The sequence below is a fragment of the Crocuta crocuta genome, unplaced genomic scaffold (assembly GCF_008692635.1).
Source record: "Crocuta crocuta isolate KB4526 unplaced genomic scaffold, BGI_CrCroc_1.0 scaffold38, whole genome shotgun sequence".
In the NCBI taxonomy this organism is placed as follows: Eukaryota; Metazoa; Chordata; class Mammalia; order Carnivora; family Hyaenidae; genus Crocuta; species Crocuta crocuta.
In genome coordinates, this window is record NW_027532605.1 from 4,783,995 (window position 1) to 4,796,944 (window position 12,950).

General features: G+C 36.8%; 1 protein-coding gene and 1 pseudogene across 1 annotated transcript in view; both read left to right on the forward strand.

Annotated features, from left to right (window-relative positions):
* Positions 1-12,950, forward strand: part of COL5A2 (collagen type V alpha 2 chain) — a 147,428-nt gene that overhangs the window by 92,678 nt on the left and 41,800 nt on the right. The window contains exons 12-18 of the mRNA XM_077780206.1: positions 765-818; positions 3,982-4,035; positions 7,104-7,157; positions 8,072-8,116; positions 8,601-8,654; positions 11,779-11,823; positions 12,859-12,912. Coding sequence (XP_077636332.1) covers positions 765-818; positions 3,982-4,035; positions 7,104-7,157; positions 8,072-8,116; positions 8,601-8,654; positions 11,779-11,823; positions 12,859-12,912 — 360 coding nt within the window. The remainder of the gene's footprint in view (positions 1-764; positions 819-3,981; positions 4,036-7,103; positions 7,158-8,071; positions 8,117-8,600; positions 8,655-11,778; positions 11,824-12,858; positions 12,913-12,950) is intronic.
* LOC144244913 (heterogeneous nuclear ribonucleoprotein A3 pseudogene) lies at positions 4,524-5,837 on the forward strand (annotated as a pseudogene).

The following is a 12,950-nucleotide window of genomic DNA, read 5'->3' on the forward strand; positions in this document are numbered from 1 at the left end:
ACCTTTGAAATGAATTTAAAGAAAAATACATTGCTCTGATGGCTAAACATCATTATGAGGTCTTCATTGAATGGAATTTTTTAATGTGCTAGTAGTATAGTACCAATGTTACTTTCCAATGCTGAAAAAGCCATTTGTTCACATTTAAAGTTGAGACTCAACTTCAGATTTTAACAGTAACAACGTATGATCTAAAAATGGGGTGTAAAACCAGATTTGCTTTTCTGGATTTTTTTTTTAGTTGTACCAAAGCTGAGGCTAAAATTATGGGTAATTTCTCTTTGATACTACACTAAGTAAATATTTTCTCTTTGTGTGTCATGAGATTTATTTAAGCAGATTACATTGAATTTGGTCATAAAAAATATGTCTAGTAGTTCTTAGTTTATCACAATAAAGGAAATGACAAGTGGTACCCTTAACCTTTAATTCAGTGCCACTTGTGGATATAGAGTTTCATAGCATATGCCTCTGTGTGTTATGTATGTGTAAATTTTGATGTTTGTGAAATGGTGAGCTAGGTCAGACTAGAATAATAGTCTGACTAGACTAGAATAACTTCTGGATAAATTAATGAGAACTTCACAAACCGACTTGCTATGATAGATTGCCATCAGGAATAGAAGCAGGACTTTTACACTATTTAAACGTTGGGCATATTACCTGCAATTGATTTGTCATCTAGTCTCAGAAGGGAATATTTTAATCCTGTTTGCTTCTCCGTCACCTTGCTTTTTTTTTTTTTTTTTTTTTTAACCTTAAAGGGTGAACCTGGTAGAAATGGAAACCCTGGTGAAGTGGGATTTGCAGGATCTCCGGTAAGTTTATAATTGTCAACACAATGCCAGAAAGGCAAACTTTGAAAGGCAAAATACATTAAAATTACCTTGTACTTCATTCTATGCATGTGCATTAGATGCTGTCACCAAAATATGTTCTCTTCTGTCATTGTGAAATAGCATATTTTGCCAAAGTGATAGCTAATTCCAACTGGCCCATATGAATACTTGGCACCAGATAATTATTTCATAACCTAATACGGACATTCTCCAAACTTACTGTCAAATTTGCAAAGTCACGAGCCTGACCTCTTTACATTTCACAACATCATAATCCCATTTGTCTTTTTAACATTTTATTTTTGATTGTTCACATATCAAGAAGAATAGCTTGAAAATTTATGGATTTGTTTTTTATATGCTAGAGACAATAAGTTACGGACAGGATGCCTCTTTGGCTGCTCACCAAACCCTAATGTTGGCTGAAATTCTTACTTGCTGTTCTGGACCCTAAAATTTTATGACACGATATACTGATGGCCAACACTCCTAACATATCTGTTTTTTACCCCCTTGGTTTACTACAGAGATGTGTCCCTGGTAACACCCTCCACCAGAGTTTAGGACCTGAGCCACTTGGCCATCTTCTAAACCCACCTTGTTTTCTAAACCCATTCCTGTTACTTTGATAGACTCTCTCCTAGAATATGCTACACAAGCAAGGGGGAAAATTAGAGATCAGGAAGCAAAAATCCTCTTAACATTCTTGCTCTTAAAGTTTCTCCTTGTCTGACATCCCCTAAATAGATTTAACCTTCTACTCCCTACATTTCCTATTATTTTCTAATGTTTCTTCCATTCAATATGACCAATAGTGCTGAATTATTCTCCATTTACTTCCTGAAAATTGATGAGGTTCAATGCTGGGATTTTTTTTTTTTTTTTAAACAAATGAGTGCTCATCTTTTAAGGGAATTTACAGGGCTCTAAGGATTATTTAGTTTCAAGTATAAAACCAATTCCCCAGTTTCCTGCTCTCTCTCTCTTTCCTTTCCTCCCCCAGCAGCCTGGGGAGTCAATGCAGACGAAGGCATGTGGTTTAGTCATCAGCACAGATGTCCACGTCAGCCAGGCCAGGCTTGAACTCCCGCCCTGCTGCACTCTTGCACATCCTCTCAGTGTGGGCCCTCCATGGGGAGGAAGCAGGCCCTGCCAGCATGTCACAGATGCAGTCTGCGAGTGCTGTGCAATGGCATGTGATTGGGGTTGTGATGACAGTCTTGGGTCAGCAGAAGGAGAAAATTTTATGAGTACTGGTACATCTGGTTCATTTTCTTATTGTACTAGAGATATGTAATCACTTGAGAATTCCCTTGCAGGCCACAAACACTCGAAGTTAACTAATTATTTGAAATAACAGCTCAGTAATTCTCCTATAGGCTGAGTGTACCATATTTTCTGCTCAGGAACAAGGGGGAGCAAATCTCCATAAAGGGCAGCATTCCAGTGGAAAAACTTTAAGGAAGTTCTTGAGGAACTCCTAAGCAGTGAGGGATTCCTAAGCAGGGCTGTGTAAACAGAAGAATTAGTGGAACTGTATTTGTCCAGAGAATGTGGTTTGATGTGCCCTGACAATTATAATCCTTCCTTAAAGCACTACCGAGACATTTTCCCTATAAGAGTTTACAGAGGAATGATTGCTTTGCTTTTATCCTATGAATTTCATTTAAGGAGTATTCACTCATTTAGGAAACAGTGAATGAAGGTGACAATGTACAAAACAGAGGATTTTTCCATCTATGTAAGATTGTGTTAGAATAAGAGAAGTTCCTTAGGAAAGGCTTAGGAAAGGTGCTTGAGTGTTAAGGGAAATGTCAAACCATTTCTTCAGTTGTTTATTCAATGATTATTCCTTGAATGTCCACTCACCAAACATAAGGCTTCGTGCAGAGATGTGCAGATTAATAGTAATAATTGTTAATAATTGATACATCAATCTATGCTATCAGTGTACTCAGTCGACTGGTGCCAGTGGTAATGGTATTCAGTTCAAAACCAAATTAATGTAGGCAATGAAAATAAGGGAATAATTAAGTCACTAGGTCCTTATTTATTTTAAGAGGGTATGAGGAAAAAGTTTTATACATCATTTCAAAATAGTCATACCATTTGGATTTAATTTTCTGTTTGATTTCTGTTGTTTTTTATTCACTATGCTTAGGTGGAGGATGCATAATATTAGCATAAATTAAGGAAGTATTGAGTCAAGGAACCAACTTCTTCTCTCTGTATTTCTTGACCATCCCTTCTGTTGGATATTTCATTTCTTCGGTTAATCTGTTTTTTATATATATTTTTATTTATTTCTAGGAGAGAGAGAGAGACAGCATGAGCAGGAGAGGGTCAGAGAGAGAGGGAGACACAGACTCTGAAATAGACTCCAGGCTCTGAGCTGACAGTCAGCACAGAGCCCGACGCGGGGCTCGAACCCACGAACCGCAAGATCATGACCTAAGCGAAAGTCGGACGCTTAACTGACTAAGCCACCCAGGCGTCCCACTTCAGTTAATATTTTAAACAATCACAAATCCATAAAGCTGCTCCTGAACATTTTACTTAAAGTCAATTTCTGATCACATTTTTATGCAATCTTCCCAATCATATTCTGCTGCCAATATTTAGTAGTTCAAAGAAAATAAAACGCATTGGTGTGTACAAGTATATTTATTCTTCTACCACAAGTAAAGCACAATATAGAGAAAGCATAGTTTTCCTTAAGTTCCTTTTCTGATTTTCTCCATATACTTTACCTAATTGATTCGGACATTTAACATGTTGATTCCAGCTAATTTTCTTTTTTGTTTGTTTGTTTTTGTGTTTTATGTTGGTGGGGTTTTTTTTGCTATTAATTATAATATAGTGATATAATTTCAAAATTTGGAAATGTCATCCAATCAATACCTGGCATTAACCCATGTTTCTGTGTAAGTCATGTTTCCATTCCTAACAGTGAGTTTGCTTTGCTAACTTTTGATCATCTAGGTGTATTTTGACATATTAAAAGTATTCTGCCCCTTTCTTTTCTTTGGTGTGTTGGTGGAAAACCATGTATTAGATTTTTGGTTTTGAACAAAAAGTGTATCAAACATCTTTCTATTCTTATTAATGACTCTCAAATGCCTTCTCTATTTTTTCCCCACAGGGAGCTCGAGGATTTCCTGGGGCTCCTGGTCTTCCAGGCCTGAAGGGTCACCGAGTAAGTTTAATTCTTTGTAATCCTTTCAGATACCCCTGCTGATTATGTAAGGTCTTGGGGGCATTCCCTTCAACATCCTTACAATTCTATTTGTCAGTTGTCTTTAACTGGCTGTAGTCTCAGTACTCATCTTTGGTCACCAAATTCACAATTCTTTTTTCTATTTCCTTTGAATGTCATCTGATTCTATAACAAATATATTTTGTGTTCTTAATACATGTGCTGTGCTACAAAAGAGGACACAGGGTGAATGAGAAAAGATCCATGGTTTTCAGCTTCAGGCTAATAAGGGTTACAGTTAAGAAAAGAGATATTTGCTATATAGTGGAATATGTGACATGATATTAGAGAGTGCACTAAAAGGTAGGATGGGCCCAGTCAACCCAGATGTGGAAGGCCATAGAATGCTTCTCTCTTTATAATTCAAGATACTTAATATGTAATTATTATATAGTATGTACACATATAGAAATTATATATCACTCAAAATGGAGGTAACACTGCTGCCCAGTAGCCCCAGGCTGACTCCGGAAGTGGTGCCACCAGCAAGGGGAGGAGGGCCATGATCCAAAGTAGCCAAGCAGTTGAGAAATCTGTTTATTGATGGTCTGAGCTTTGAAACTACAGATGATAATTTCAGAGAACATTTTGAGAAATGGGAACATTTACAGATTTCATGGTGATGAGAGACCCCCAAACAAAATGTACTGGGGGTTTTGGTTTTGTGAATTAGTCTTGTGTCACAGAGGAGGCAACAGCAAAGTGTGCTTGACCACAAAAGGTTGATGGGCATGAAGGAGAACCAAAGAGAGATGTTGTGAGAGAGGATTCTGTCCATCTAACAGTGAAGAAAATTTTCATTGGTGATACTCAGGAAGATATAGAAGAGTATAATCTGAGAAACTTCTTTGAAAAGTTGGCAAGATTGAAACCATAGAAGTTATGGAAGGTGGGCAGAGTGGAAAAAAAGAGGGTTGCTTTCCACAAAAGTTGCTTTTGTATAACTTTTATTAAAAAATTATTTATTTTGAGAGAGAGAGAGAACAAGCATGCACATACACAAGTGGGGGTGGGGCAGAGAGAGAGAGTGGGAGAGAGAGAATCCCAAGCAGGCTCTGCTCTGCCTGAACCAAAATCAAGAGTTGGACATTTAACTGACTGAGCCACTGAGGCACCCTGCTTTTATAACTTTTGATGATGATGATATAGTTGATAAAATTGTCGTTCAGAAATACCATATGACTAATGGGCATGATTTTAAAGTGGAGAAGGCCTTTTCTAAACAAGAAATGCAGTCTGCTGGATCACAAAGGGGTCATGGAGGTAGATCTGGCAACTTTATGGGCCATAGAGGAAACTTTGGAGGTGGTGGTAACTTTGGCCATGGTGAAAACTTTGGTGGAAGAGGAGGCTATGGTGGCGGAGGTGGTGACATCAGAGGTAGTTTTAGAGGAGGTAATGGTAGATATAATGTATTTGGAGGTGGTGGTAGCAACTATGGTGGTAGTCCTGGTTACAGTAGTAGAGGAGGCTATGGTGGTGGTGGACAAGGATATGGTAACCAAGGAGGGGATATGGCAGTGGTGGTGGAGGAAATGATGTTTATAATGAAGGAGGCAATGTTGGAGGAAACTATGCTGGTGATGGGAACCATAATGATTTTGGAAATTATAGAAGACAATGCAATCAAATTATAGACTCATGAAGGGGGCAGTTTTAGTGAAAGAAACTTGGGCAGTCCCTATGGTGATGGTTATGGATCTGGTGGCAGAAGTGGTGGATATGGAAGCACAGGGTTCTAAAGTAACTCAGAAGAAAAAGCTACAGTTCTTAGCAGGAGAGAGAGTGAGGAGTTGTCAGGAAAGCTGCAGGTTACTTTGAGGTAGTCATCCCAAATGCATTAGAGGAACTGTAGAAGTCTGCTGCAGAGGAGTGATGATCCATAGTCAGAAAAGTTATTGCAGCTTAAACAGGAAACCCTTCTTGCTCAGGTCTGTCATAGCCACAGTTTGCGAACAGTGCCGTTATTGATTAATAAAACGTGGTGTTAAATTGATGTACATTCCTGAGGTCTCTTATCTGTTATAGTTTTGTCTTTCTCTTTCTCTTTTCATTACTTTAGGCATATTGCCCTGTAAATTGTAGTGGTACCAGGAACCAAAAATTTCAGAATTTTCAACTTTCCAATATTTGCATAGTTCAGTTTTTCTGCATTTTAGTAGAGAAACTTTAACAAAATGCAGTTTTGAATGTGTTTCCTTGTGCATTAACAAGTAAAGAAGAGCATTGTTAATTGCTATTTTGTATGAATTTTGTTAACTGTAAAGAAACACCTGCTGACTTGCAGTTTAAGGGGAATCTTTCTGCTTTTCCAAACCATGAAAGAATGGGCTCTGACATATGGAGAAAATATATGTTTGTATGTTTGCAAGATGTTTTAGATAGATAGAATTGGGTATTTAAATTAGCATATTTATGAATGTAACAATATTAAGATTTACCTTCAAAGAAAGAAATCTCAAAATTCCAAAAATTACAGGCAGATCTATCATCTATCTATCTTTTATCATCTATCGTCTTTCTATCTATCGTGTATGTATCAGAAAGTATTGCTAATATTTAATAAGTATATACTGGTTGGCCTCTGTTTTGAGTAGTGAGATTCTGATTAGAATTCTTGCTACTGTACTGGTTATTAATTATTTTGAACATCAACCTGGCTATAATCCATATTTTATAAATATATAAACCCTATAATTACTTGTCTTCCATAAAGCCACCATAAGGTTTTCATTTTTGGCTATAGAATACATTTCTATGAAGTCACAAAAATTTGAAGGGTGAGAACATCACAAATTAAAAATGTTATTTGAAGGGAGAAACCCTACTTTTAATTTTCTTTGAATAGGCTTTCAAAAAATGTTGAGAATTTGGAAATATTTTGGGTAACATCTTTAAATATCCATTTTTATAAGGCACTTTCTGTGAGCTTATTTTTGGTTCTTCCTTTTCACATCATAGAGTCAAAAAAAAAGCAGAAAAACACAAATTTATATCTTTCTTCTTAGGGACACAAAGGTCTTGAAGGCCCTAAAGGTGAAGTTGGAGCACCTGGTTCCAAGGTAACTGTATAGTAGCTTAATCGAACCCCACAACTGCATTTCAGGTTTGTGTCAGGTCTCTACCAGTTTTTCAGAACCACCTTAAATTCTGGAGGGAAGAGGAGTATAGAAAAGAGTTAGGTGAGTGGATAGATATGATTTTTCATAGACGAGTGGCAATAGATTTAGCAAGATACATGACATGGCTTTACTTTGCCACTAAGAGTAGTCACCATGGCACTGGGTTTCTGCCAGTGTAGGATGGCCGTTGATGGGTGGATAAAGATGGTACAGTGAATTCACCCTCTAAAACACATTAACCTTCTTTTCTCCTTCAAAAATATTTGAGAGGTTTAGGTAGTTTATTAGCTCCATTTTTTAGTACCCTTTAGATTCTAGGGCCTTCTAGCCATTGTTTCTTCCCAGAATGTGTTTATGATGAGAGAGAGAGAGAGAGAGAGAGAGAGGGAGAGAGAGAAAGAGAAAGAGACCATAGAAGACATGCAGAAGACTTTTTAGTGGGAAGCATCATGTGAGATATATATACATATATATCTGTGTGTGTGTGTGTGTGTGTGTGTGTGTGTGTGTGTGTATACATTGGCNGCTTTATAAAGTTTTACTTGAACTAAAGTATTATCAGACACAAACATATAATTACTTTTTTGATACTAATTAATGTGGACAGATGTGATAGTTCTATCAATCTTCTTTATATCCTCAATTTATTTTATACTTATTTCCATAGGAACTAAATTGCCATCGCATTTTGAGAAAAAGTAATACAGCAGAATTTTGAGGTCCTCCATTTCTAGAATGCCTTTCAAATACCTAGTTTGAAAGTACACTTTTAAAATGACACACACATAGAAAAAGTGATGTGAATATCAATTGTAGGTTTCTCATACTGTACTGTAATCTCATTTTTGCTTTAGGGTGAAGCTGGCCCTACTGGTCCAATGGGTGCCATGGGTCCTATGGTACGTATCAATTTAATACTTTGAGTGTTTTTTTGCTTTATGGACTATATTAAGAGAACGTTTAAATGCAAAATAAAAAAAAAACATGGAGAAAATATGATAGCTGATGAAGTAATCTTGATTACCAGCTGACAGACAAGTACATTCAGAGAATTGCACCCTTTGAATAGAAAAAGTTTCTTGTCTTTCATTATTTTTCTTAACCCTTGGATGTTCTTATTCTTTTTCTATACTTAGTGTTCAAATCAGGATTATTGTAGCTTTAGCCCATTAAAGCTATGTGAAGTGAAATCTGTTTGGATAAGAGATGGTAGGTTTTATATCCCCACAGGTAGAGAGTTTTTCAAACCTGAAGTTGCTCCTAGAACTACTATTGCTTGGTAGTCAATTATATTGGGTCTCAACTGAACTGAGTGATGTAGTCAAACTACTTAGAATTCAAATAAGTCACTTTAAGAGATGTTGTTTTCTCTCTCATCTGTAGGGCCCAAGGGGAATGCCAGGAGAAAGAGGGAGGCTTGGGCCACAGGGTGCTCCTGTAAGTATGTATATTTCAACTCTCTCAAATGAACTGAACATGTCTTTTAAATGAGACTATGATACTGGTTGCCTACTTTTAAATTTTTTATTTTTTCTCTTTACTTTTTATTTTGAAACAAATTTACGTTTACAGAAAAGTTGCACAGATAGTATAGAGAGTTCCTGTGTACCCTTCACCTAGCTTTTGTTAATGTTAACATCTTATATAACCACAATATATTCGTTGCCTACTTATCTGAATACTGAAGTTAAGAAAACTATAAAAGGCGACAGAAGCATGGAATATGGTCCATGGAAAAATATAAAATTGGGAATATTAGTAAAATTATAATAAGAGGTTACATTTTTCAAGCAGGTATTATTTTATGCCAAGCATTCTTCCATATTTCTTTATTTTATATCCATCACAATCCTGAAGGGTAAGTACTAAGTGTACCCTTATAAAGAGCAGAGTTTCCTGATCATCTGTCTTTGATTTATTTTAAATGCATAGATTGAGAAATACTCTTACTGTCTGCCTATGTACCTTGAACCTAGCTAGGAATGGGGCATATTGTATTAATTCTCTTCACAGATCTCTGAAGGTTAGTCTATACTTGCTAATATTTCAACCTTGCAATTCATTATATCGTACCTGTTTTCATTTGGACGATTAAGGACTGCCACCTAGCCTCTATTATTTTGAGATTTTTATCATCCCATTAGTTTTAGGAATCTCAGATTTACAGCATTCTTTGATGTTACCCCTGACCTACAGAAGAATACCACTTTAGAGTTTCTTAATGGTACCAAAGCAAGGGCCCTGGTTTGGGAGAAGTGAGACCCTCTCAGAAGGCCATTACTTATCCCCTTGAAGATAGAGTGTCCTCTGGAAACATAGAAAATACTGTAGAATATAGTCACCTGTTGCCATATCCATCCTTACATAATATATCTGATGTAGTACGTTCACTTCTCTGTGCCTTCTTCTACTGTCTGCCAAGACAGTTCTGGCATTTCTACCGCACATAGAGTGGGGTGTTGCTCTTTCTAAATTTCCAAGAACCATCTTCCATGTTAATACCATCTTTCAGGGTCTTTATCTGAGCTTTAAATGTGTGTCAAAGGAGGGGTGCCTGGGTGGCTCAGTCGTTAAGTGTCTGACTTTGGCTCAGGTCATGATCTCATGGTTCGTGGGTTCAAGCCCTGCGTCAAGCTCTGTGCTGACAGCTCAGAGCCTGGAGCCTGTTTCAGATTCTGTGTCTCCCTCTCTCTCTGATCCTCCCCTGCTCACGCTGTCTCCCTCTCTCTCTCAGAAATAAATAAAACATTAAAAGTTTTTTAAAAAAAAATGTGTGTCAAGGGAGAGTATTTCCATATCATTTAAGTTCTCCACTTTATATCCTTTCCCTCACAATCTAGTACCTTCAGAAGCTACTCCCACACATTCTCTTTTGGGTTCTGGCTCTATATGATATAGGACCCATAGCTACTTTGGTGTATATTTTCCCTTTTTTATCAGAAGAAGATTTGCCTCAACTCAGTTGTTTTGTGACTTATGCTAGTTATTGGTCTGGTGGCCAAGGAGCAGGGGCAATTAGTGGTGGTGCTGATAGCATATGTTATCTGATGAAGTAGAGGCTCTGCATCATCATTAAGGAAGGGAGAAGTATAAGCTGTTAAAGGTGGGAATGGTGGGAATTTCTATAGGCCCATAGGCTTTAGGGTTGAGATTTCAAAGTTGTTAAGATATCTCAATGCCAAGCTACATTCCTTCTAATTAAGGGCCCTGACCATGGCATAAACAGACTTTCTATGTTTTAGAATTCAACCTTCTCAAGAACTCTTGAACCTTTAGCAAGTCCTCGGCCCAACCTTCAGGATCTTCTTCCCTCTGGCTGTAGAAGATTACAATATTTTAAAATTCTTCCAAGGAGTCTTATATTGATGATTAATCACCATTAGCCTTTCTCCAGTGCATTCATTCAACAAGTTCCATGCAGTTCCATCAACTTTATAATTTCTATTTCTTCTAAAACTTCTCAAGTGCCTGAGCTATTGTACCTATTGCCCTTTCTCTTATACTTGTGCTGTCTCTCAGTTTACCATTGGAGGCAATATTTATTGCTGCATTACCACAGGATGTCAAGAGTGAGTCATATTTCATCTGTCACCAGCTGGTCCGTGAGGAATCCAGCTTTAAAATTCCATTTTAGAGTCTGCTTTTTTGTATTACTTCTGGCACTAACGCTATTAGGGTCTCAGTTCAGGTTTCCCAGGAAACAGCAACAAAGCACAGACTTGTGTGCAGGAAATTTACTGGGGAGTGCTCTCAGAAACTACATTGGTAAAGAAGTGAATAAAAAGCAGGGTTTGTCACAGGGAGAATTTAAACTGTGCTACAATTACAACAATGACCCCAGTCTCCATGAGTCTTCTGTTCCATGAGAACTATGGGACTGGGATGGCTTTTCAACCTTGATTTGAATGAGGGCCAATCCTTTGTACTGTTTTATGGACCCTGGAAGAGGCATAACTTTGGGAATGCTACCTTAGCTGAGGGCAGTTTGTGGGAGGGTCTTAACGATGAGCCATTAGTTTAAAACTCTTCCAGCCTTGGAAGAATGATTACTTCATTGCTGTAGGGGATCTAGATGATAACCACAGCATTCACTACTACTTAATCTCCTCTCTCTCTCTCTCTCTCTCTCTCTCTGTGTGTGTGTGTGTGTGTGTATGCATGGGTGAGTGTATGCTTTATTTTCATTGCTGTTTTTCCAGTGAGCACATTCCTCCTCTGAGTTAATCTGCTTATTAAAAAGACCGAGGTGTACAAAATTTCATTGACTTTAAGCTCATTTGATGGAAAGTCATACATTCAAGTAAAAAGAATCATTTTAATCAGTTTCATTTTTTTCAGTCTTGATTGTTCTTTGTTATTGTTGTAGAGTAGATGTGTTTATTCCTACCTTAGTGGTGGTGTACAAAAATGTATTTTAAATACTATTACCTAGTTCAGGTTGTTGTTGGTTTACTTTAAATATTTATTCTTCACTTTTTAACATGGAAATTTTCATAAAACGAATTATGAGCTAATACTGTAGAAAATGTAATTTTGTCTTGTCTCTTTTTCTCCTAATTAGGGACATCGAGGTACACATGGTATGCCTGGAAAACCTGGACCAATGGTGAGTTGTATGACTTTCATATTTGTTCCTTCATTTATTGTTCCATTTGTACATTCATTAAAATTACAGAGCACTCATTGTGTCTCAGACATTTGGAATAAAAAGATGATAAACACACAGTATTTATTTTTGGGAATTGCCTTGTCTTTTTAAGGAAAAGAGATCTGTAAATTAATATTGTAGTATAATGCTCTTGCTAACTGCTATGGTATAGAATGCAACATGAGGTATAAGTACGGAAATGTACCTGTACCTACACCTATATAGGCCAGGAATATCGTGGTCCATAGGATGAATAGATGAAAAAAAAATGATGAGTTCAGGAAAATGCGAGGAGGGTAAATCAGATTTGATATTACTTGCCCTTAGGATCTTTTCTCCCTTGTTATTCATAAAAAGGAAACAAAAGAAAGGAGGAAAAGAAGTGTGGTTTAAAAGGGCTTTTGTTACTACAAAACTGATGGAATTAAAACAAATCCTCAAAGAAGAATCAGGATAACCTAGAATGGAATTCCTCTTACACTCATTTCCCTTAAATCTGGCCTTTAAGTCAATGGTTTAAACTCTATGCATGTCTTCCCAAATGTAGGATGGTAACAAATATCCACATATTAGCCCCCCAAAAGTCACTTTGAAATATCCCAATGATTCTTAAAGATGATTTTTATAAAGAGTCCTAGATTATGGTATAAAACATAACTTTCTAAAAACTATATTACTTGTTTGACACAAAGAAAGTACATGTCTCAAGAAGCAATTGTTTCAAACAGTTTGTGTTTATGACTGACTGACACTCTTACATGGTACAACTAAGACATTCTATAGTGTTTAATACCACTGGACAAATCTTTTAGCACGATTTCATATCAATGTTGGAAAATACTTACTATAAAATTACATTATCTTTGTGATTTGAAAGTACTAAGTGGATTATTCTTATGTGTCAAAATACAGAATGGTGTCAAAGAATATAAGATGACTCAATTAGATATTAGTTTAAAAATACATAATCACTTTTATGGTTTCATTTAATAGGGTCCTCTTGGGATACCTGGATCTTCAGGTTTTCCAGGAAATCCTGGGATGAAGGTAAAATGTTGATATATTTAGCTCTTGATTACAAGAAT